Here is a 26,922-nt window from a genome sequence, read left to right as displayed (position 1 = left end):
TCCAATCTTGTTTCTGTTGGAACTTTTTCCCACTCCTATTAGTTACTACAGTAGTGGTAGAAAAAGAGCTCTATGTTCACAGTGGCAACAAGATAGGACATGCCAGCCAAAACAGAGCACACTCTCAGAGAAGGGATGGTATTAGTATTGCCCTTCCAGTTATCTTAGGGATGTTATAAGAAGATCAGGGGGTAGTCTGCTTGAGGTGAGTTATGTGCCTTGCCCCAATTCTGCTTACAGAAATCATGATGGTCTGTCCACTTTTCTAAGCAGCCCCTACTAACCAATGGTATGAGCTGTTGACTTCATGATGTGTTCATGTAGCTATGTTAATAAGCATGGTCAGTTAACCACAAGAAATCCAGAAAAAGAACTGTGGGTTCTTCGTGGGTTATATCACCAGGTTACAGGGGCAAAAGGCACAAGAAGTAAGCCCATTCCCACCAAAATAGTTATTCTACATGCTAATACTACAGCACCACAAAGGCATTTGGAGTACAGGGAAAGAACAGCTGAAAAAAGAATAAAACAATTCAGGATTGGTGAAAACAAAACATATTTGTTTGATTATTTGTCTGGCTGGGGCAACAAACAATGGGAATGCAGAACTTCTTTCAACTTGTTGACTATATCCCATTTCAGTGAAGATCTTAGGGGCCACATTTCAGTGGTGGATAGTTCTGAAGGCGAAAGAGATGAAACCCCAGATACACAAATATCAGATACTTTAACTTAAAGCTCTTATTGACAGTAACTAAGCCTTAAGTAAGAAATTGAAACATTTTAGAGTGTGGGGGAAATACCGAAAATGCAGTATGATTAGTAGTTGGGAGGAAAGTAGTCGGGCTAGAGGAACCCTGGAGGACCAGCTTGGGACACCTGGAAGGCTGGGACTTGCTCCTGGGCCTGAGGTTCTGACTCCCTCACTTAGTGATATGTGCAAACCAGACCAATTTTTCATGTCATTGTTACAAAATACAGAACTGTTTCACAGAGCAATTACAAGGATAAATAAATAGAAAGCTCAGGTAATACCAGGTATTACAGGTATTGCTTCAGATATAGTCAGTTATACTATAAAAAGCTGTCAGTTAAAAGCTGTAGATTATTTGCTCAACAGTGGTCAGATTTGCTGCAATTTATGTTTCAGCTTCCCCATCTATAAAATACAAATGTTGATAATTGTGAAGGCAAGCTGCACTGCATTTAGCAAATGTAAAAGGCTACATAAATGATCAGAAGAAAGGTGGACACAAGTGATGGCTCCTACTCCTCAGATAGTGGGCTGTGTTTATATATAAACAATATTCTAGCATCATGGCTTCACAACATGAGCAGAAATTCTTAATGGGATGTTACTGCAGTAATCCTCCAGTGCAAAACAAAAGTGAACTAATGGTATAACACTGTATTATGTCAAGCCATTAGTACTGACTAAGATCACATCCTCATCATTTCTTTAAAAGGCTACATCTGCCACTGTGGGGAAAGAACAAAGATTAGGCAAGATATACTATAGTTGACTGGGTGTACTGCAGAAGAAATGGTACAGGTGACAATAAAACAATCCCTCTTTAAAACTAAAAAAAAAATTCTGCCACAAAAAGCTTTCTGGAAATCTGCCTGCCATATTGCCAACAACAGAACCAGGGTGAGAGTCTAAGAGGAAAATATTTGGGTTAAAAGGCAAGGCTAACCTAGTTGGCTGCACCCTCTATAATATCTGCCATACAGCTGCTTGCATTGTGATCATAATAAGAGGTACAATGGCCAGGTGCAAACAGCAGAGCTTTGAGAATAAAGCATAGCAACACAGGCTGAGGTTATGAAATTAGAGTAGGGAGCATTATAATGAAGGCAGCTGAGGGTATTCCCTTGAGAGCATGAAACAAATAACTGGAGAAAGCTCAGGTAGCTTTTGTTCTATAGGAAGATACTGAAATTGATGAATTTGAGAATTCAAAACAGTAAAACCCAATTGATTGATGAAGGATGTAATCCCATGTGGGGAACTGCAAGCTGTTTAACCTTATGTAAGATTGTGCCCTAAATTACCTAAAAGCCACATGGCTTTAAAATACTGGAGTTATTGTGAACAGAGGAATGCCAGACCTTGAAATCCAAACTTGCCTTTTTGAATTAGGAGGACAGATATTCAAGAAAGTATGAAGCAAGCATATTTATAATTGGATTCTTTAGGTGCAAGACATGTAGCAGAGCACCATCCTGACTTAGTTTTTTTCAGGTGAGCATGAGGATGGTGCTCTAAGGTGGGGGGGAGGAGACTTTGACCTAAATCCTTTGTCATGGTCAGATCACTGCCTGCTGAGATTCAGACTGCTAGTGACTTTTCCCCTCTGCAAGGGTAAGAAGCCTATTAAGATGGTCAACCCCTGGCAACTAATAAATCTGGATGGTTTCTGAAGCACTCTGGAGGGCTTTTTGGCCCTGTCATAGCAGGCTGGTAGCAAATATTCCTTTTCTGGGCAAAAATATTAAGTGGGTGGTTGCCAGCCAACTCCAGGTATTCTTGGATAAGACCAATTCCTGGGATCCATTTCAATCAGTGTTTAGACTGAGTTTTGGCAGAAAAACAAAGAACAAGGGGGCCTTGACATGATACCTCCTGAATGCTTTCTCTGATGTAGAGTTCATATACTCCATGGTATAGCCCAGAGACGAGAGTGATGATACAACAAAAGGACGTCCTGATTGCAGAAACCTTGAAATCTCCTAGTGGGTGCAATCAAAGCCTGCTGTGTACCTAAAGTAGAGCATATTTAGCAGCACTGAGCACAGCAGAGAAACAACATCTCACATTATCTATTCAATCTTCTATTTGCCATCCAACTGAGTTTTTTAGGATTATCCAGAACCTATTACATGCCCGTTCCAAATGTATCTTAGGCCCACTGTGATATATTTTCTGGGCACTTCCAATAAAAAAATCTCTTGAATCCATTGGGACTTAGACTCAAGAGTTAAAGCAGTTGAACCAGATGAGAAAATTGAAGCACAGCCTGGTCTGGTTATATTGGATGAATTTCAGTTGTTGCATCTCAAGGTTGTTTTCAATGTGTTTGAGACAGGTTCATGCTCAATCCTTGTCCCTCCTGGCTTATGAAAGTCAGCAAGGAAGGAATAACCAGTTGGGCCAGGATAGTGATTAGTGCCTCCATGTGTGAGGGAGTGGTCTCATGGTTCCTGAAAGAGGAAGCAGTGAGACCACTCCTGAAGAAATTCTACCAGGATCAAAAAGACCTTAATAACTTTAGCCTGGTAGCATATGTTGCTTTCTTGGGCAAAAATATTGAATGGGTGGTTGCCAACTGACTCCAGGTATTCTTGGGTAAGACCACTTACTGGGGTCCATTACAATCAGTGTTCAGGCTGGGTTTTGGCCAAGAAGTAGCTTTAGTCAGGGGACCCCTGCAGTAAGAAGATATATATGTGAAAGCCTACAAATCATCACAAACGTTTTCACCATCCCGACAAGAAGAAGAAAAAAAGAAATAGCAGATCTGAGCGATGATGCAGATCTATCCATGTTGCCAAAAAGTTTGAGCATAATCCTGGCCCTGAAACATTTTGCATCGTGTAAATGTAACAGTCATGAGCTTGAACAAAAGCTACAGTGCTTCCTAAGATGTGATTCTATGGGTTCTTAGTATGACCAAAGCTTATTTGTCCCAGTTGTATCTTGTGGGAAAACCCAAAATTGTTTTAGAATCAATTGCTGCAAACTTTTGCAGGTCAGTCAAAAGCACATTGTAATGAAGATAAAACCATTTCTTTTAAAACTCAACATCCTCTAAAGAAGTTGGCTAGCTTGTAGTGGATTGGCTTATATTCTATCACACTTAAGTTCTACAACAGTGTCTGAAATAAATCTTACACTGAAATTCTCACTGGTACATCCCTTCTTCCTATCCTCTTAAAAGAGGCTCTTGTTATAAGCTGGAACCCTGCGCAGCTCAGAGACCTGCTGATTTATACCTGCAACCTAGGGAAAGCCTGGATAACAAATGGCAATCACAGCACCAATATGATCATGCAGTTTACAAAATAAAGACTGAAATTGTTCCTCTCCCTACCCTTCATGATGGATAATGTTACTTCGGTCAAACATTTCTCAAATATCAGTATCACTTGCAAAATTCAAGTCAAAACAGAATTTGAGAGCACTTTTGGTCTTTCCTTGGAACCTCAAGAGAATTCAGAACAAAGCAGAGAATGTCTGGTTATATCGAATAGCAATGAAATAATCAGAATGCCACACCTGTCTTAAAAGGGGTTGCAAACTTATGTTTTTTCTGATCCAGTGGGAGTCCACTGACTTATTAATTACATGGTAATGGAATTTGTACTGTTTAATGAGAAGTAGCATAGGCAATGAAGCTTGGCGGAACTCTTATTCCATTTATCTTATCTATTCTATTCACAGCCTACTTTTCCCCTGAGTGGATCATTCAGCAGCATCATTCTATTCCTATTGTTGAAGCCAATGACAGCCTCAGTACTCATACATTTACACAGGATTTGGTCTAGAGGTTTCATATGCGTATTTGGCCAGTTTAATTTGATTCTTCTGGATCTGAGTGTTGCATTTTTACCAATACATTCAGAAAAGATTCGACTGAGAGAAACCTAAATTTATACTTAATTATGTAATTGTGTAAATTGTGTAATTATGACTTAGCCAGCTAAAACGATGGCATTTTCACTCTTTTTAAACAAGGAAACAACCAACAAATCAAATCCCTAGCCTTGTGTGATGAACATTCATAACACAGGGTGGGCCAAAATTATTACTGATTGGGTTATGTCTAGTCTCTTAGGTGCTTGAAATATCCTCCATCAACAGGTTCTTGGAATCTGCTTCTGACACTGTGACACATAGGTACACATACATTCTGGTTAGCACCAATGTCAATAAATGCTTATGAGAGGAACACCTTCAATTCACTGTACAACTACTTTTGGCCTACCCTGTATATTGTTATATACATATATAAATATACGGAAGGGGAGAAGCCAAGCAACTGTGGGCTTCCCTGAAAATTCAATGCATTAGAGCTGGGCTGGAAAAGCAAAAAACAAACAAACAGCCTGTTCACAGAAACACAGAATTGTTGAACTGGAAGGGGCCAAGAAGGTCATCAGGTCCAAACCTCTGCTGTTGCAGGTCAACAATTTACACTACCCCACTCAGATGATTGGCCAGTTTCTTTTTAAATGTCTCTATTGTGGGAGAGCCCATGATATCTCTTGGCAACTGGCTCCACTGTCATATTGTGCTGACAGTGAGGAAGCATTTCCTGATACCTAGCCTGAATCTGGGTTGTTGCAACTTGACTTGATTATTCTGAGCCCTACACTCTTGTATCATTGGGAAGAGATCTTGACCTTCTTCTTTGTGACAGTATTTCAAGCACTTATAGAGTGATACCATGCCCCCCACCCACCACCCCAGTCTTTTCAAGGATGAACATAACCAGTTCTCTCAGTCTCATCTCATAGGGCAGTGTTTCCAAACCCTGGATCATTTTTGTTGCCCTCCTCTGGACCCTTGCTAATTTTTCTGTATCTTCTAGTTGTGCTGTCTAAGGCACTCCTCTCCAAATCATCTGAGTAAACAGCCAGAACTCCTAACTAACCACTTGACTATTCATTGCAGAAAAAACACCTTCCTTTAAGACCTTTTCCCATATAGCAGCTTAACAAGCTAGCTTTGCACAGTAAAGGTTATTAGCATGTTTTTAGCATGCTAGATGGTTAACAGTTCTTATTCAAGCCCAATTATTTTAACCATACAAAGCCAGCCTATATATTACATCAAGAGATACATGAGTAAGCCCTGACATTTGCCTTCCAAACATGCACCCACAATGAGACTGTGGGGGGAGGAACCACTAATTTGATCAGAGTAGTGATGTGGAGGTGAGAGCATTTATATTGCCCCCTCCCTGTGGCATTTTCCTCATGCTCCAATCAAACTATTATTGACTCTATGGAAGAGAAACTTACAAGTGCCTTGTATTATGCCTTATTAAATTATTATTTGGGGAACAGATCAATTTAGATCAAAAAATGGCACTGAGGTAGTCCCCATACCATTTCTATGATCAAATTTAGCCATGCCTTCACCTTTACTCTGGGTTTAATTTTTTAAAAATAGTAAAATGGGGGGGGGGGGTCCAATCACAGATCTCCTTGCACAGCACCTACTCTGGCCCTCATTCATACCATTCTTTCTCTGTGGGGTACTGAATGTGTGTGTGGAAAGTTAATAGCATGAAGTGACCGCCCTAAACACAAATTACTACACTGCATAGCTTTTACAGTGCCAATGTTGCACAGACTGTTAATTTGTACTTGTGGCAGTCAAATCACATGACCTCATATGATATATGTGATATATTCATATGCTATAATTATATAGAGAGGCTGCGTGACTTGAAAAACAGTAATATGAATAAGCCCTCAATTAATTTAGATGTCAAGGGGGAAAGCAAAATCTGTGTGCCAGACTTCATTTTATAATATGAGCTTTTTTGCTGATAATCACCTTTTGCCCTTTCCTCTTTCAGAAACCCTTTCTGTTGAACAGCTCCATCTATCCTTTGCCCTTGTGTGATGACAGGTTCTTTTAAAAATATTTCTGAGCAATTCATATGTTTATAAAATACTCCATAGCATCAGCTTAGCTAAAAGAGGGTAATTTTAATAATAATAAAGAAGCCAAGATTTAACAGCCAATGGTTAGGATGGATTCAAATACTATAGTATTCACATACACCTGTTCTTCAGTTTATCTGGTTTGGACAACAAATTAGTAAAGTAACTAGTTTTGCAAATTTATGTGTTTTAGAATTTAATTTGACATGTCATTTATCAATAATTACTGAAAGCTTTGACTTTTTTAAAGCATACATTTGTAAACACAAAATGTCATATGTCATTTATTATATTTCTATACTGCCCAACAGCTAAAGCTCTCTTTTAACAAAGGGGGTTTACAAAGATCAAAAGCATTAAAATGGGCAGGTTCATGCCAGGAGATGAACTCCATCAGGGATTACAGTTCCAAGCCATACAAATTTATATAGGTCAAAAACAGCAATTCAGATTGAGCTTAAAAAATACATGTAGTCAGAACCACCAGGTCAGAATTGGTCTTGCATGTTCTGACCATCTTGTTCCTTTTATTAATTTAGCTGCCACATTTTGCATAAGCTACAGCTTCCGAACTGCCTTTAAAGGAAGGACCAGCATAGAGTATACTGCAGTAATTAATTAAAATTCAGAGGAGCAGGGAACAGCTTTAGCACAATTCTGATTTTGCCAGAGTTAGAAATTAACAGCTCAATACCCTAATCAAATTTACTCAGAAGTGATCCAAGTATGCATGACACATAGCCAGAACCAAATGATACAACTCAATTCCATTTGGACTAGTATCAAGAAAAAGGTGAGAGGGGGGAACCCTCAAATCATACAGAAAGGCACATCTAATCTCTACGTTAACTGCTACCAATAGGAAAGGAGGTTAGTCTTTATAGGCTACTTAGTGCCTACAATCATCATGTTTCTGATTCTCCAAACTGTTGTTCAGAGGCCCGAAATGAACTCTCTGCTCATGTGGCCTCTCCTTTTTTCCACACTTGGATTAATAGATTATCTCGTGGCCTAATCAAGCCACATTTTGCTGTTGTTTCCAAATCAGCAAATTCAGATTTGAGAAAGCTCTGCATATCAGGATCAAGTCACAGTTTATTGTATTCAATTATATCCTACCCACTCAAAACAACAAAACCAATAAAGCACTAAAAATCAAATTAAATTCCAGTCACAGTGCAAATCTGAATAAATTTTAACAATCCAACAATAAGAAAGCATTACTTCAGCAAAATTAGGAACAGTGATAATCTTTAATACTGAGGAAACATAAAAACGTCTTCATAATATAGGCACCAGGCAAGCTTCCCTAATGAGGACATTCCACAGTTAGGGAATCACCAGTGACAAGACCCTCTCTAGTAGCTGCCTGCCATACCACATATGGGAAGGCTCTCTGAAAAAGGGTTTCTGAAGATGTTAATATGTTCAAGAGTAGGTATTTGAGGTTTTAAAATTAAAACTAGCAATTTGAATGCAACCTGAAAACAGACTGGTAGCCAGTGTAAATGACCAAGTACAGGCATTATATGAGCACAATGTCCAGTTCCAGCTATCAGTGACTTGGACCAGCAAATGTTTTGGGTCCATTTTCAAAAGCAGTCCTGCCAGTTCGTAAACTATATTATACTAGCTTGGAGAGCTTGTTCAAATTATACCTTGCTGGTTTGAAAGCAAAAGCAAACTGTTGCTCGGTTAAACCAGGAAATACTCCATTAAACCAAGCATGCAAGGGGAGAGAGGAGGGAGTGCATGAGCACAGGGCTCACTTCCTACTTCCCACACCATAGCCTGGATTAGAAGAAACAGGATATCTGAATCGTTAGGAATGACAAGTGGGCCATAAAGTCTTCCATCATCAAAGACAACCAAATTTACTGTAGCATTTTAGGGAGAAGCCTATTCCCATCAGATGCAGGTAGTGTCATGAATCTAGAAAAAGGAGTGCTAAACTAGTTCAAAGGCATATCTAGTCCTGCATTCTGTCCACATGGTAGCCAGCCAGCTGCCCATGGGAAGCTCACAAGCAAGCATAAGTGAGCACAGTTCCACACTCCTGCTCAAGTTCCTTGGCATACTGCTTGACACAATATATAGCCATCATGGTTAGTAGCCATTCATAGCCTTTATAACCTTATGGGATGGAAGACCATCATGCAAGTACTCACTTGAAATACTGTCATCAATGACAGTCACTTCTATGGAGGGAAAAAAGCAGCTAAAACAAGTACATGGAAGGATTTCCATGATCCTAAAGGAATTTGGCACTACTTAACACAATTAAGTAAAGCAAGAGATTTTAAATAATTACAAAAAAATGTAAATAGGTAGATGAAATGAATACATTTTAAATAAGTAAGGCTGAATTAGGTCAGTGAAGTATGCTCTTCATGCCATTCCTTCATCCTCCTTACACAGTTGCTATCAGAATGAAACTTCAAGCCAAGAAAAGCTAAACAGAGGGACAAAGGGAATGAAAAGAATGCTTACTCTGAAAGTGGAGTGAGGATCAGCTGTTAATTATCTGGGTCCCACATATTCCCCAACAGAGGCATACCATCTGCACTCAATTCTGCAGCAATAAGAAAGGGACTGAGCAGGAAGGAACAGATCCAACCCTTGTGAACAAGCTCTCTCGCCCTTGGGGAAAGCTCTGATAATAAAGATTTTTTAAAGCAGTTTAGTTGCTGAAGGATCCAAATTTGCTTGGTACAAGAGCAAAATCAATATGAAGGGCCACACAGAGACTTCCAAGTAGATGTTTTCTGTCATAGCTGAAATAAATAGCAGTTATACCCCTCTTCTTCTTTCCCTTCAACACATGCCCACAACTGGTTCCTGCACTCATTACACTGTATTTGTCTTCTATGGTGACTAACATTCCCTATTCCCATGGAAAATTAACAGCACCACGCAATTCATGCAAGGCTGTGGTTGCAGAGTCATGCCTCAAACTGCTACAAGGTGCAAGCATCCTGCTTTTCTTACCATGCAGTTTCCAGGTAAGTGAAGAGCTGAAATTCAGAAAACAATCCTTCTTCATATGCACTGTGTAAACTCTCAATACCAAGAAGTGAACTATTTCAGAAAAGACCGAGGGAGATCTAGAGTCACCAACAAAGGAATCTTCAGCATAACAAAGCCTGTGTCCTGAAAAATCATCATGTGGATCTAATTCCAAGTGACCTGGTTCTCCTTCTCCCAAAAAGGATACTATTCTTGCCCCTTATAAATTTGACTGAGGACTTAATGTAGCAATTTGATGCCTCGAAGTAAATACATGGTTATCTGACTATTGTATGAGTATATTTCTGTATCTGCACTAGCAGACAGTAGCCCTGATGGGGTGTTTCCAGACAGAGGGCTCCTAGACAAAAGACACGGTGCAGGAAGATCCATTCTGGTTCAGTCCAAAGGCCTATCTAGTCCAGCACCATATCCACACAGTAGCCAACCAGCTGCCTGTGGGAAGCCCATAATAGAACATGAGTACAACAGCAACCTCCTGGTCATGTTCACCAACAAATGTGCATATACACATAGGCCCTCTGACACAAGACGCAATATATAGCTATAGGACTATAGGACTTGTAGCTCCTATTTTTTATTTATTCATTTCATTTCTATACTGACCAATAGCCAAAAGCCTCTCTAATAGACTTATCCTCCATGACTTTGTCTAATCACATTTGAAAGCCATCCATGAACTTTTTCTGGTAAGAAAAAAGATGGAACAGTAAACCACCAAGAGAGCTTCAACTACTGAATGATATAGAAAATAGATAAATGGAACAAGCAGAGGAAAAACCCAAGATGCTTACAAAAGGTGAAGACCTTTTTATTTAAGTGTCATTTTAATTGTTAATATTATTTGCTTATTTTATCTGGCCAGGGAGATTTATTTTATATTGTTATTTCTTGTATTTTAATTTTATGTTGTGAGCCGCCCCGAGGCTTTGGCGAATGGGGCGGCATAGAAATGTCTAAATAAATAAATAAATAAATAAATAAATAAATAAATAAATAAATAAATAAATGTTAAGACAGTCATCTAAACCTTCTATACAATTCTGCACATGAGGGAATGCAAGTTTTCAGTGAAAGTCTTATCTGGAAGCACCTACTGCATCAAGAACTATGGGGTGCTATTTGTCCCAGAGGGGTAGAAGTAAACTACCCAGAAACCCCTTCCCCCTTTTAATTAAAACTCCTATATGTACCGGTGGACAATGCCAATGGCTGGAAATTACAGGAGCTGTATTATAAAACATCTGGAGGGATGCTGTTACCTATCCATTGTGCCTGGTGAGGCACAGGACCGCCTGCCTCAGTGTCCCTCCTGGACGTCCCTTTTAGTGAAACAGTGCACAGGAACTGTGTTATACCAAGTCTGATCATTGGCCCATCTACCCTAGGACTGTGTATGACTGACAGTAGGTCTCCAGGGTTTCAGGCATGGGTCTTTCCCAATCCTAAAAAGAGATACTAGGAACAAAAGAATGGAGTTTTAACAAGCAAACTCTACCACTGAGATAAGGACCTTCTCTAAATATTACGTGGTTGAAGCAACATGTTTCATGTGGGTATAAAATACAATTTGTGACTTCAGTCAAACATGCAAGAGGGGATAAATGAGAAATTTATTTTTGTGGCATATTCTCTGATTTCTAAAATGGGAGAGGGGCTGAATAGTACACCAGAAAGCAGATTACACATGGTAAGAATTTAGGGCAAAGGAATTAGAGCCAAGCTGTGACCACTGGTAAACCCTTGGAATCCTAGAAACTTCAGGAGGAAAAAGATTCAGCAGAATTCTACACATCTCCTCAACACCAAGTCTAGCTCTTTTCAGTGGGGATAATTCCCTATCAAGTATATTTAGGACTATAGCCATTCCTTTGTGCAGAGTTTAAATACCCTAAGAGATGGAAAGAGTCATTGTTGAAAAGAAAAGAAAAGAAAAGAAAAGAAAAGAAAAGAAAAGAAAAGAAAAGAAAAGAAAAGAATGCAGTAGTTCTCCTACACTAGGACTCTTCCTATGAATCAGAAGACAGAGCAGCTGCAAGATCTGTCATGTCAAGTCCATGGCTAGACTTGTGGCTAGAAAACAGAGAGTGTCAGGGCCAATGCAAGCCTTCTATCTATCTCTATAGAAGAGCAGCTACAATAGCTCAGCAACAACCTGAAGAGCAGCGAAACAACAACAGAAGGCTGCATATTTTAAATTCAACGGGATAAAAAGTGTGAGGCCAGTGCATATAATTCTCCAAATGAGGAACAGAGTGGTCTAATCAAAATATTTGAAACTTTTATTTATAAAAGTATTATAGGGGGAAAAAAATCTACTTTCTGAACCAACTGAATATCTTGATTGGATTTTTTTTGGCCAAGGATGCAAACAAGCTTATCATCCTCTCTCACATCCACAGAAATTCAAATGGCAGAAATGGAAACAAGCAGCAGGAATCACAGGAAGTGAACATCTTCCAGAACTAGCACACATTCTGGATTTTTAAGGCTGAAAGTTAGAAAATGAATGTTTGAATCCAACTGGCTTCAGTAATCTAATATTGCTCAACCTTTCACAGCTTGTTTCATGTTTTGAAGGCTGTGATAGATTCATGTTTCTGTCAGGCAAACATCCAATAGAACCAGTGGTCCAATATGAGAAATTCATTGAAAGACCTGTGCTAGAAACCACAATCTAAGAGCAGTATCAGCATGCCTCAATCAATCCTCTTATGTCACACATTTAGAAACACTGACTCTTCTTAAAGAAACAGAGGAAGACTTTTTGAAACTCTGTAATGCAGGAAGAGAGCAAGCAAGCTGTAAGGAGAGGGATCTTTACAGACCCTTAACATTCAATGAGTTCATTTGGAACATAACCTCCAGGCCATGCCTGAAGTCCTCATGCTTCGGAATTAGTTTTTACAGAATCTATTAACATTTTGTGTTTAGCACTTAAGAAACTCAGCAGCTCCTCCACTCTGCCCATTTCTTTAGATTGTGTTTCAAGAGCTCTGGTTTTACAGCAGCCATTCCATCCTTTCATGTTTTTGAATTGAAGCACCAATAAATGACAATGCTCAAGAAAATGCATCACTTCCACATACTTTTGAGTCTTTATTACTGCTTCTTCATATATTAGAACACTTTCAAAATAAGTGCATTGGCTCAGCTAAGGCAGGAACTGTTTTGAACCTAGATATTATTTTGAATGATCTAGGAAATGAAAAAACTCTATCATGCAAATAAATCCCAAAGAAATGCTCAGAATGGAGGTACAAATAAAAGGCTGCATAATAAATTGAAAAGTTTATTCCAGATTACTCCAACAACAGCTCAAATCTGCATTCTGGGGTAGCTTTGTACCTCTGTTTAATTCACTCACTCCTTATGTTGCAAACCACCAAGTGGTGATCCAAATATCTCTGAGAAAATACAAGGCGTATTTGAAAATTCTGCCATTTATGTTGCAAGGCAGTTGTACAACACTACATTGATGGCCTTCTTGTTCTCATTCTGGATCAACTTCCCCAACAGTCACTTTGTTTCTGAGCACAATTCAAAGTGTTGACTTTAGCCTTTAAAGCCCCAGACAGCTTGAGACCAGAGTATCTCCAGGATCGCCTCTTCTCACACAAGCACTCTTGAGAACCTTGGTCAGCAAGTGGACCAAAACAGGGGTGGTATGGGGACTTGGAAACTGAATAAATAGCCCTTGGTGGAGCAAGAGAAAAACCTTTCTCTCCTGACCTTTCTCTTGACAGAATCCCCTGATTAATTTTTCCCACAACACTCCTTTATACAGGGAAAGGAAAGAAGGGATAGAAATAAAGGTCTTGTGAGTGTTCAGGAGTGCAACAAAATCTGCCTATCATTTCAGAATCAGGCAGACAGACTTGAAATAGGAAACCCTTGTCTTTCTCATCTGCTGGATGTATTTATCAATTTGACTGCTTCATCCCTAAGGTGGGAACACTTCCTTTTGACTAAAATTGTCAACTGAGAAAGTGATGAGAATGAGTGATTCTTAATCATGTATTTTTTTCTTGATACCTCAGAATTGTTCATCTTAGAAAAAATGCATCTAATATCAACAGCTACATCTAATAGCTTTTAGTGTTTCCTAACTCAGACATCAGCACTGAATAAATATCACATTCTCAAATTTCACCATGGACTTAAAATGTATCTCCGTCTATCACACTTCTCCAATCTATCTTCTCATTCACCCACAGACCTACAAACTAGTAATATAGTATTAACCAGTATTTTAAGGTTCAGATAGAGATTTTAAGTGGGTTTTTAATGAATAGAATGGATGCTGTGCTCCACTTTGTTTTATTGTAAGGCTATCCTGAGACCATTTGGTAGATGGATAGTATATAAAAGTTTTAAATAAAAACAATAAAAATAAAAATAAAATAGACATTTCCGAATGCCATATTAGGATTCCCATTCTAAAGCTACTTAGCTTACCTGACTGTCAAAGGTACAGGTCTGATGTCAGTGGTTTGTGTGTGTGTTTGAAAAGCCCAAAGTGAACTTCCTGGGTTGAGCGGTGGTCGAAAACCAGAAGAAGCTGCATTTATTCTGCTTACAGCTCCACTCATCAGATTTAAATTTGTTAACTGAAAAGAAAAAGGCAGGGCAGGGTAGGACAAATATGCAAGGCTTAAGGAAGCAGCAACAAAATGGAGTGGAATATAATACATTTGAGTGAAGTGGCTTTCATTGTTTAATAGATACAGTCTATACATAGACTCTTAAAGAAGCAATCCTATGGCCTCTAAACAGTGTCTGAATGGCCATAGGATAATTAAGATTCCTCAGCCTGAGGCTGGAAACAGTGCTCCAACCTTGGGGTGGGTGGGTGGGGAGATTTTGATCTCTGAACCCCCTCCCCATCCCTCACAGCTGGTGAGGAAAGAAAGGTCTTGGTGCTCTTTGAAGATGGAAAACTTGGAGGTGGGAGGGGCATTTTGGCGGGCAGGGAGGGGAGGAGACTGGAGAAGCCTGGATATGAGTTGGGTCTCCAACTTCTTTCCCTCCCATCTGATACATGCCAGCTTGATAGGCAAAAATGCCATGTAACATAAAATGCAAGAGGATACTGCCTCCAGTGCTCCTCCTGCCCTACACAGGATGTTTGTAAGCCTCTGAATACCGAGGCTTGAAATCACTGAGGACACAATTGATAGGATTATGCCCAAAACATCTATTAGCCTGTAACACCACTAAATAATTAGCAGACAGGAGAAAGAGGAAGAGGGAAATGGTAATCTATGACACCTGGGACAATCAGGCAACAACATTTGGCCTGTTGACCTGTGGCTTGACAATCTTGATTTAGAAGACAGTGGGGTGTAGCTGCAATGGAAATGACATTGGATCAGGAAGATCATCTCCATTCATACACAACCTTACTGGGTGACCTTGAACCAGTCACTATGTTTGACTGTAACCTATGTCACAGAATTGCTGTGAGGGGGAAAAAGCAGGGACTGATCTTGGGGGAAGGGTAGGACCAAATGTAACAAAACAAGTATTTAGAAACACAAGAGCTTTGCTTTGTGGAGTTTTCCTTTTCTTTCTATCAGTGTAATAGTAAGATGAATGACATAAAAATCTACAAGCAGAACTGTGTTTACTTGGATTTTTATCCAACCCCACCCTGCCCCAGGAGCTCAGGACTTGTTGCAACATTATTTAAAACCAGATAAACTCCACAAAACAACAGTACAATAAGATAGCTTGTGCTCAGCACCACTGCAATTTAGACCCACCTCCACAATGCTCTGACTCACATGAAACTTCAGACAAATGAAAACATCCATAACAGTTGACTACAAAGATTGCCTCCCAATATCCTTCCGCCATAGTAAAGCTGGCAAATGTTAGACCCTTCTGAGATTCAATAGCAGCAATGTCTTCAGTATGTTTGGGGAAGACTCACTACAGTAGCACCCAAACAATATGATAGTGTGATTCTGGAAAAATTCTCCTTCTTGGAAGATCACTGATAAATCACTCATTTGCACCTTATTTCTACTCCACAAACACTCTGCTCTCTATTGTGCAGCTGCTATACTAATCTTCCCCAATGCAAGACTCTTGAGATGTTTTGGATTTCTATTCCCAACAGCATGTTCAATGGTCAAGGATTATAGGAATTGTAGACAAAAATATCTGGAATGATCCAAGCTGGAGAAAGCTTTGCATTGTAACATGTAAATCAAAGTTGCTGGGTAGCTTTCCATGTCACACTAAACCAACCTGACAATAAGCTACATTATGCCCTAGGGTTACACTGAAGATCCTCAGAATCTGTCCCTCTTCAGTTTGTAGACTTCCTTTTGTGCTTGGCCCTGTCTTAGAAAGCATGCTGAGCCAAGATGAAGTCTGTGGAATTCCAGCTGTGCAACCAGCAATCTTCCACATCACATGCAGCACGAGCAAAGGATGCAGGTCTCATGTGCAGAAGAGAGTCACTGTTTGTACAGCGGTTGTACAGGGCTCAATTTCTGGCAAGAGCCACACATGCTCAGCATGCTCATCAGGAAGTCAGACTCACAGCCCCAACAAAGTGGACCAGAATCCAGGGAGCCTAACCCAGGGAAACCAATGGATTCTACCCGCTAAACTGATTACTCACCCATCCCTAGTATATCTTTACAAACCCAAAGGTGCTTTATTCTACTTTGCTTTTCCCTTGACAGCTGTCAAAAGGTGGACTGACAAGAGAAAGCAAGCCACAAAAAATGGAGTATACATTTCCACCTTCCTAAACATCCAGAATTTTAGGAATGGGTGGGTGAAAAAATTGGGCGCACTGTGATCTTTGTTAGAGGCACTCAATTTTTCCCCATTAAGAAGGGGAAATGGGTTACCTATTTTCTTTCAATCACTCACAGCTTTGCTTTCATTGACAACTCATCCTTCAATACTTATGTCAAAGCAATTTTTTAAAAAAAACTACTTGGAGCCTTTCTGGGTCAATGTCCTGGGTGGAACCTGGTTCACTCACAACAGGTATCCTTCAGGACGTTGCCAAGGTAAAGTTTCCCATTTTTAGAACCATGGAATTGTACACCTCCAGTTTTAAAAGTCTGACTAAAATAACAATTTTAAAAAGAAATTAAAAAAGAAAAAATGCATACATTTGAGGCCTAAAAAAACAGTGAACAGTCAATAACAACCTTTCCAGTGTGCTGCCAGGGCATTCTCGAGGGACTTGTCATTGGCTATCAATGACAAATGAAAGATGATGCACATGGTAGGTACGTCGTGAGTAGAGCCACCTAGAGCTAGAGGTCAGACTAGATGGCCTGGGAGACCCCTTCTGAGTCACTCTGTTTCTATGTTTCTATGATCACCTCAAAGTGCCGCTTGCGCACTTGTGGGACAGCTATCACTGGTGGTTTCCTGAGAAAGCTTGGCAAGAGGAGCAGGCCATTTCTGTTGCTCTTGCCAAGAACCCTATTTGCTGCTTTCTGGTACTGACAATGGGGGCTGATCACCCAAGTTCAGATTCCATGACACCCTATTATGGATACAACAGTGCAGTGTGGTGACTAGAGCATTTTACTGGGACACAGTAGATCCTGCTTCTAGTCCCCACTCTGCCATCAAGCTCACTGAGTGACTCTGGGGCTGTCACAGCTTAACCTCCTTCGCAGAGTTATTATGAGAACAGAATGGAGAAGAAACCTTTGAAAGCCACCTTGGGTTCCTTGCAAGAAGAAAGATGAGGTATAAATGTAATGGAATAATAATAATCCCCTGCAACAAGACTTATGGCCATCAAACAAGCCATCCCGAGGGAAGCAGTTGCACAGCATGACAACCCACTGTGCCTTATTACCCATGATCTTTTGTTGCATCTTGTGAAACTAGTCAATGACTCCAATTATATCCAATCAAGAAGGCTGAGGCTACTAAGAGTAGAATTGAGTCAGCAACTTAAACCATGGTTTAAAGTTGACTTAAGCCCCTAGCTTGTTCCAACCCTTGTAACTACACTTTCTTAGTTTGAATGTAACAGTGAATTAGGTAGAAGGTAATGAATTGTGGCACACTGATAAGGGTAGAAAAAGAAGTGAGCAACAGGCTCATATATTAAACTAGATATGTAGGATCAAACCAGGCTACACTCTCAGCATATCCAATCTTATAAGTTGTTCCAAAAGATAAAAAGAAACAAACTAAAGGACAGGATAAAAGGTAAAGGTAAAGGCTTCCCCATGACATTAAAGTCTAGTCATGTCTGACTCTTGGGGGTGGTGTTCATCTCCATTTCCTAGGCGAGGGAGCCAGCATTTGTCCAGACAGTTTCCATGTTCATGTGGCCAGCATGACTAAACACCGAGGTGAATGGAACGCTGTTACCTTCCCACCAAAGTGGTACCTTTTTATCTACTTGCATTTGTATGCTTTCGAACTGCAAGGTTGGCAGGAGCTGGGACAGAGTATGGGAGCTCACCCTGTCTGCGGATTCGAACTGTTGACCTTTCGATCCACCAGCCCAGTGGCTCAGCAGTGTAACCCACTGTGCCACTGCATCTCTAAAGGACAGGATACACATTATTAAATAATATTGTAGTCAAACAGCTTCAAACCTTATCTCATTATCAACCAATATGCAGCATAAGTCTCAAAAAACAAAACAAACAAAACAAAACAAAACAAACCTGGTATCCCAAGAAGGTCTCTGATTAAGAGAGAGGTTTTTAAAAATAAAGTCAAACTGGAACCAAAGGGGAGCAGAAAGTTGTATTTCAGTGCCTTGCACAGCTCTTTCCTCTTACCCCCACAATTGCCAAAAAATGACAAGCTTTATGAAAAACCTGAACATGGTATTACTCAAAACAACCACTATATATAAGATTTGTTTACTACATTTATTCTGACTGAAGAGTATGTGTTTCCTTAAATCAAAATCTTTGTTTTTGGGGATGCACAAAGCATAGCCAATCAATCATGACAATTTTGATTTCCAGTGATTTAGATCTGTATGAAGGGAGCTTAATTCAGACCTCTCCTTCCAGTATTAATATGATTTCAGCCAGCTGTATCACCATTCTATCCCATACTCCCCCTTCTATGCTACCTTGGTGCATTCCCCCCACCCCCGCATATCATAATGCTGTTTATTTTAAAGCTGTCTTTCCAAGTGAAGCAGGTGTGTAAACAGTTGACTGTGGCGGGTAAGGACATTTCACACATTCCATGTAGACAGGTGTTTAAATTACAGCAGAATTAAATATAGGCAATGAATTCAAAGGAGATCACACACACTGGAGTACATAAGGCTTATTTGAACCAATCTACCTGTTTCATTCATTTTGATAGTTAGTCATCCATGGATTAATTTGTTTCAGGTGCTATAATTAGCCTGCCAGCTTGATGGATTCCTTGGGTAACCCATAATACATTATGTATCTGTACAACAGGGCTCCTCTTTGAATTACCTGATACTGACAGTCCTTCCCAGTCAGCTGTTGTACTTGAGGCTGTCATGAGTATATGTTATGTACACTCTTAGTTTAAAGTGGGGTTGTTTGCATGTAATAGTGACAACTTGTAGGTTAAATGGCTACAACATGTGCTAGGTGTCATTTTGAATATTCAGTATACAACTGGACTGACTAAGGGTTGCTACATGATTTCTGAACCCAGACTCTGTAAGTTAATCATGGGTTAAACAACTCACAGTTCAGCTAACTACTAACAGCAGGCTTTTAAGTCATGTTTAACCTATAGTATCTGGGTTTGGATGTCATGTAGCAGTACCCACATGGCCCAATGCAAGACGGAATATTCAGAATGGCTTAGAATGTGCCCCATACACACCAGAGCAAATCATGAGCTAATTAACCCATGATGTGCTGCCATTATGTGCAAACTGCAAGCAATGTCTTTAACTGCAAGCAATACATAGAACAAACAATGCTTTTCAGGAAGGAAATAGACTTTATTCAGCCAGGCACAATACCCAGGCATCAGGTCAAACATATATTTAAGATGAGGACTTAATTAGAAGAACAAGTGGAAGGTGGTCAATCTAGCTTTGCCTACCTGTCAGAAGTTTCAACTCCCCTGAATCTACCATAGAGGATACAAACCAGCAAATGCTGATTTCACTACCAGATATTGGTGGTTGGAAGGAGATCTGCTTATCTGTGCCTATTTGCAAATGGCTTCAACAACAGTCTGAGTTCTAAGTAACTTCCCAACCAATTCTCATCATAGGAGAATGATGCTGCGATTCTACTGCTGTTTCAAAGCCCTAGTCTTTCAGGGAGCATTTTGATTAATATGTGTTTCATTCATCTGCTGTAATGACCCAGGAGCAATTCATAACAGCAATGAAGATTCCCATGGCCTTTGTACTTTCTCTTAAAAGAACATAAGGAGTACTACAAAAAGAATATGAAGAATAGTATTCCTTTATGTAAGAAATTCCTTATTTGCATTATATACTGTAGGCCACTGAGTCTCTTTTTGAATAACAGGGTAAGCCTTCTAAATCAAACCCTGCATCATATTAAAGAGTTTTCCAAGTGAGTTAACATGTTGAGTACTGTACTTTCAGTCTAGCAACTCGAAATATGCTCAGAGATAAAACTGAAAGTTTTCCCAACTAACATTTTCATTATGATGTGCTTTATTGTTATGCTGTGCCATCCATTTTAAATCTTCATGATACCTCATAAGTACTCTCATCATGAAAGGCCAGGAAGAGAAGTTCATCTAATTTTACTACTTTTTGTTCTGCCTTTCAGCACATTATGCCTAATAGGCCTACTAAACACATTATGCACCATAATTCTCTGCACAAATTAATATTACTTGATTCTGTGACACTGTATGTTACACTAGGTACTACATATGTTAACAACCATGACTGTTCCTTCATATATCAACTGTTTTCTAGCATAGCCAGACTGCTGTTTTGTGCTATAAATGTTAATTCTGGTAGAACCTATCATTACTGTATATAAACTGCTGTTCTTATGAGAGACATTACAGCACCCATCTAAAACATAAAAAACAAAACACAGTAGCAGACTGACAGTTATAATTACTATGCCCTGTCCCTTTTTCCAAGGAACCCAAGACAGCTTACATGATTTTCCTCACCTCACAACAGCGCTGTAGGGTTAGGATCCAGAGTCAGTGACTGGCCCAAAGTCACCCAGTTATCAGTTTCTTTATGCTTCCTCTTCTATGTGTCTATGACCAGAGTTTCTGAACTCCTATTGCAAAAGTCAGACAGCTTAACATAACACATTTCTGTTCTCTGGAATTGTATATACAAGCAATCGAGGGGCAAGCAGGAATGGAAGAGAGAAAAGAATATAACCGGACTGCTGCTATTTCCTTGCCTTACCACTTGAAGAATCAAGCTGTACCAGAGAGATGTTCCAAGGCCAGTCTGCTCTTGACTGAGGCCCATTTCCGGCCACACCCATACAGTACAAGTCTACCCTCAGGGATGTTCATTTCATGTATATATTTGCATTTATAACTATGCATCAGAGGAAAATGAAAGCAATGACTAAAGGACTTGAGAGGTGTGAAATCTGTGTGTGTACCAAAGCTGATCTGGCTAAAGGCCCGTGACATTCCTTCCCTGTTTGCTGAGCTTACTAGCTTACAGGATGCACATGCATAAAAGCGTAAGTGTTCTAGTCTCCAGAAAACGTTCCAGACAAAGACCTGCCAGAGACATTCCTGGGAAACCTGACAAACTTGCAGATTCGTTTGTAGTATCTCCAGCGTATGCATCCATTTTAACAATAAAAAGTAGTTTGTACTGTAGTGGGTGGTTACTTGCCTCTTGCCATTACTGAAAGAATCCGGCTCTGAATTAAGTACCCTTAGCTGCAAATCTCTCAGTGGGAGCTATAGGGCATGGATGTGCCAAATGTGTGATGATGAAGGAATAATGCTTTCCACAACAAAAGTTCCCTGAAACTCAACTTGGTTCAACTAGCGACCTCCTTCAAATCACAAGATCCATTCCAACTGCACAAAAGTCTCTTTAGTCTGAAGAGCAGCAGCAGTGGGCCTGGTTCCAGAGGCACCTTTCTTTTTCTAAAATGTCTTCCACCACTCGGTTATGACTACAAATATGCAACATCCTCACTTAAGATAAATTTTGCCAACCAAGGGGAAAAAGTGATTAATTAAAGAGAAAGAGAACGCTGAGGAAGAAACAGTCTAGAAAAGGAGAAAGATGAGGATAAATGGTTAAAACAAATCAAGCACACATCTCATGTTGCAGGCTGCAGGTCAAGATAGGACACCTATCTGAAAAAGCTGAATTTCTTTTTTCTAAAATAAGTAAGACATCTTACTGAGTATGTTACAAGTTATTACTAGAAGCACATGATTCAGTGTATTCCCTGAAGAATCTGCCATGAAAGAAGGCAGAACCTGAAGTCATTCAGGTTCCTCTTCGGAAGTTCACCCCCTGCCCCCATTTGAGTTTTAATGCCACATTGGAAAGGAAAGTAACAAAACTGTAGAGTTAAAAGAATGTAGGAAGAAAGAGAGTAATCTGAGATGCCCTTAGAGTGACTTGTCAATTCAAAGAAATGAAATACTGTAAACCAAGTTATTCATCTACCTCCTTCATTTTAAGAGGATTGGTCTAGCTTACTGCAGCTCATGCTGGTCAGATAAAAACTGCATGTTACCATAATAACAGCTATGCTGGATAAGAAAAAAAAGCCTATCTAATTCAATATTCTGTTCCCACAGTGGCCATCTAGATGGTCATGTAAAACCCAAAAGCAGGACATGACAACACTACCACCATCCTGTTTGTTTTCTCCAGTAAACAGCATGCAGAAGCATCTGCCTCTGCCACTGTAGATGATATATTGCTATCATGAGTAGCAGCCATTGACAGCTTTTCCTCCATTACAAGCACATACAGGCTGGATTTTGTGAAGACTGCAACCCAGCAGAAAGACATTGCTATGAAAATCCTTCAGAAGATATTTGCAGTCTGTATTCTCTACAGTTCTACCAGGGGTGCCCAGATTCTGCTAATTACCACCTCCCTGCTCAGATGAAAAACATGAAAGGAATATGTGTGCCCCCCCCCCCCACACTCCTGCCGCCCAAAATTTATCAGTACATTTGTATGAAACCTGGCTGCAAGATTTCAGCACTGGCTGGCTCAGCTGAGAAGACAGATACATCTCATTCCAGCCTTCGCCTGGGTGGTCTGATGCTATCCCTGTGATCAGATTCCCTGGATGGAAGAGCTGGAGCTGATCCTAGTGATAGCCAGCCCCTGAATTCTCATGCAGTTGCTCATGGAGAAGGCTAGAGCTCCTACTAGATTTCTTTTCTTCTTTATCAAGCTGGGCCAATGCAACACATTCTTCTATTCACCACCAATAACCACAAAACACTGCAACCTAGGAGACGATAGCAATAAAGTACTGCTTGCTGCCCCAACAACATATACAGAGCAGCTACTGATAAAGACCTCACACAGAACCAATACCACCTTCACAGTATACTGCTCAGAAAGTACAGACATTATTTTAAATCAAGAAAGACCATCACCCATGTTCCCATGTGTATATCACCTATACATCCATATGTCTCATGCTCACCCATTCAATACAGAAGGACTCACTAAACAAGCTGGAAACTATTTTGCTCAGAATTTGTAAAAATGTGAACTTTCTGAGCACTTTCAGAATCCATTCATATACATATGAATTTGCATTCACTTATTCACATAAAACTCAGGAGTGCCTAAAGACCTGCACATGCCTAGTGAGGTTTTTGATTGTTTACTTTGAACAGCAGAGTTCTCTTCCATACACAAATATGTGCATGCACGTGCATGGGTGTGTGCGCACACACACACACAGGCCACAATTGCAAAAGCAAACTGCTTGGGAAATTCCACTGGGCAAAGGAGAGGACTGAAACACTAATCTAAAGGATCACTGGGTCTGTACGTCAAGTTGAGTGATTATGCGGACTGTAGCTACAAGAAGTGTCTTATATCAAGTTCGACCCATGGAACCTCTAGGTTTCCTCAGGTCTGGGTTGCTTAAAGGAGAGATGCCAGGAAATTAGTGTTGGACCACAATAAGAGCTAATATATGGTTCCTTTGCCTTAAAGTAATACTGTATTAATAAAATATCTGTTTAGTGCATTATAGCCCTATACCAATATTCTTCTGGCTGCTGCTTTTATAAGGTTCCATGGAAATAAAACTATCTGCAATACTTAGTCAACTGCCAAGAAGCCAGGAAAATATATAGGGGAGGATGATACCTATCATCATATTTTCCTTAAACTGAATGCCAAATTACTACCTGCATTTTAACCACAAAAAGGTTCAAACAGTTCTTTCATCCAAAATGGCAACACTGTAACATTAGGGTACAGAAAATGAAGGTGTAGAGATGAACGACTGTGTTTCTGGTATGTGACTGCCGACTGTACTGTTATGCCCACCATTCTCAGCCAAACTTGAACAATTTCAACACACTGGAGACTAAAAGGCTGCCATAATTTCAGTGTCAGGACTAAGTCTGCAGCTGAAAATGATCAAACATCACTTCTCGAATGACATTAACTACTTGCTCAAAACTACTTCAATAACTGTTTTCATACAACCCCCTATCTTGTCTAAAACCAGGAAGGGGACAGGAAGGAGAAGGAATAAAAGGCAGAAGGAAGAGCAGACCTGTGAGCACAGAAAAGTAGGATCAAGAGCACCCTCACAGATACAGCACAATTCCAAGGAAATTATAAGCAAAAGACAAGGCCTCTTCTCTGATATTTATTTTTCTGACTAGCTTTCAGGAATAGTAACTCATTTCCATATACAGCTGCACATTTTTGTGGGCACTTTATTCTCCAAAACCACTGCCAATTACCAGTGCTAAGAGAATCACATTTGTGGCATTTATCCCTGTTTGTAATGTAAATGCCTCTACTAGACTTGACAGTCACAGGAATTTTAAAAAGGATAGAATAATAGAGGTAGCAATGCTTTGCCTCACTGTCACACCATGTGTGTTAAAATGTTAGTAACGGAAACACTTTAACCACATACTGCTGTAGCTGTAACTATCACACTGCTTGATCAGACACCCAGAAAGAGAGGGGCACTGTTCTGCCATGACATTATCATGGTTTTAGGGCAAAAGCTTACTGTTTCTCTTCTGAGATAACCGTGAAAGGAGCAACATGAGACATCACTACTACTGCTGACCCACACTATCCTTTTCTCTTTAGCAGCATCTATATTCTAAAAGCAGTTGGGAGACTGTTCCCACAAGATTCTTTTCATTGGACAGGGAAGATTCCAAGCTGCTGGAGTAAATGCCCTGCTGCTTAAAAAAATATAAATGAGTACATTGGTTCAAGGTAGCTCAACTACCCTTTACTGCTTCCCCTTCCAAACCATGGATGTGGGATGACACAGGATTAAACCAGCTCCCTTGAAGCCTCTTCTTCCCTGACTAACTGTCCTAAACCATGATGGAAGAGAATTCCAGAACCTGTTCTCAAAATTTCACATATCAACAGAATTCTTCACGTTATTCTCTTCTACAAGTCCCATCCATGCAAACCAAGACTCAGTAATGCTATTTGCTTTTGTGATATCTGGATTCAAGATCATACATTTGGGTATTCCATTACAGTTTGTTCTCTTCTTTTGTTTTCATCTTTGTCTCTGGAAGTCACTGCATCTCATTATATGGAAAAAATCAATTTCAGGTAACTAGTCTTTGGTGCATGTCTAATTCAAACACATTTTCCTGCAACATTTTATTCTCCCATCCTCAAAAAGAGAGATCCCTCATAGGTCATATGAGTCTATGATGCACATTTAAACTGGCTCAGGTGATGAAGCACTGCCCAATATCCATTTAAAAAGGATTAATGCTAGCTGAAACATCCTCTATGAGTGGCCTTCACTCATTCACAGGCTTCATGCCTTGTTTTTGTTCTCCTGTGCAATTCTGCTACTCCCAAATACTCAAAATGGAGAATGTTTTTGATTATGTACCTGCTGGGTAAGGAGACTGATGTGACTGGGTGGAGAGTACTGTCTGGCTGCCTGTTTCTCCGCCAGTCTCTGCAGTTCTGCTGCAACAATACCATGACTGTAATGCCTGCCATCTTCCCCATCCTTATTCACTTTGGCAGATGCACCACGCTGTCTGCTTGGGCTGTGACTCCTTGAACCTGCTAAAGGTAGTGAAAGAGATTACTTTGCAAGAATTCATTCCAGCCTACAGAGAATGTGACATTTGTACCTGCAACAGACAAGAGACAAGCATACATGTAGCAAAGTGAAATCAAAGTGTTTTCGACATAATTTGTTCATATCTTTCTTAGGGAGAATTACAAAATTATTAAATTCACAACTGCTTACAACTTTGCACTCTTTGCATTCTGCACACAACAGAATATATGAAACTGTTGTTTACTATCCAAAGCATGTTTCATAAAAAACACTACATTTTATTTATAAAGGAAAAGATACAAAAATTTACTGTGGGAAAGTAATCATGGTGAAAAGACTTAAAAAGATATAAGCTAAAGAATGAAGCTGAAAAGATTTTTTTTAAAAAAGGAAATCATGGTTAAAATGGTTTCTTTGTTTGTTCATTAAATGTGCATTCTACTAGACTCCAAACAGTAGTCAGAGTGGCTAATAGCAATGAAATAAAAACACAAAATAACTTTGTTAACTTTGGAATTATATGGCATTTGAAATAAAATCTCTGTCAACATTTCTGAATAAGGGAAAAGATAGGGGTTTGACATGCTACACAGCTGAGCAATTCCTCAGGCCAGCAGTGTTACTTTCTGTGAAAATAAGCAGTAGTATCTGACCAGACCTCATTCTTCAGCCTGAGCATCTACCACAGTAGGGCAAAGCCTACTGAGCTAAATCATGTTAATAAAAGCCTGACATTCCCTCCAATATTAAGAAATCACTAAACATTTCTATTGCCATCTCATCCTTTGTCCAATAGAGGAAAAGTCAAATCAGGCATGGGAAAATGGTGGCCTGCCAGATATGAGACTCCAGTGCCTATCAGCCCCAGTCAGCATGGTCAAGGATGATGGGAAGAGTTCTCCAACAATTTCCAGAGTGCCACAGGTTCACCATGCCTGGGCTAAGTTAACATTTCTTATAAGAAAGTACAGAGTAATGCTTTAAATTACTGTATTTT

General features: G+C 39.8%; 1 protein-coding gene across 4 annotated transcripts in view; it reads right to left on the bottom strand.

Moving 5' to 3' along the window:
• The window catches only part of TTLL5 (tubulin tyrosine ligase like 5), a 155,250-nt gene that overhangs the window by 51,691 nt on the left and 76,637 nt on the right, over positions 1-26,922 (bottom strand). For 2 of the 4 annotated variants that reach the window (XM_044436881.1, XM_044436883.1), the window contains exons 29-30: positions 25,746-25,927; positions 14,164-14,315 (exon numbers count right to left, since the gene is read on the bottom strand). In XM_044436881.1, the coding sequence (XP_044292816.1) occupies positions 14,164-14,315; positions 25,746-25,927 (334 nt within the window). The remainder of the gene's footprint in view (positions 1-14,163; positions 14,316-25,745; positions 25,928-26,922) is intronic. The other 2 variants (XM_044436882.1, XM_044436884.1) reach the window with 2 other exon arrangements.

This window comes from Varanus komodoensis, unplaced genomic scaffold (assembly GCF_004798865.1).
Source record: "Varanus komodoensis strain SLA01 unplaced genomic scaffold, ASM479886v1 scaffold3, whole genome shotgun sequence".
NCBI lineage: Eukaryota > Metazoa > Chordata > Lepidosauria > Squamata > Varanidae > Varanus > Varanus komodoensis.
The sequence above is the reverse complement of the archived record's forward strand: the minus strand, read 5'-3'. Positions and strand labels throughout refer to the sequence as shown.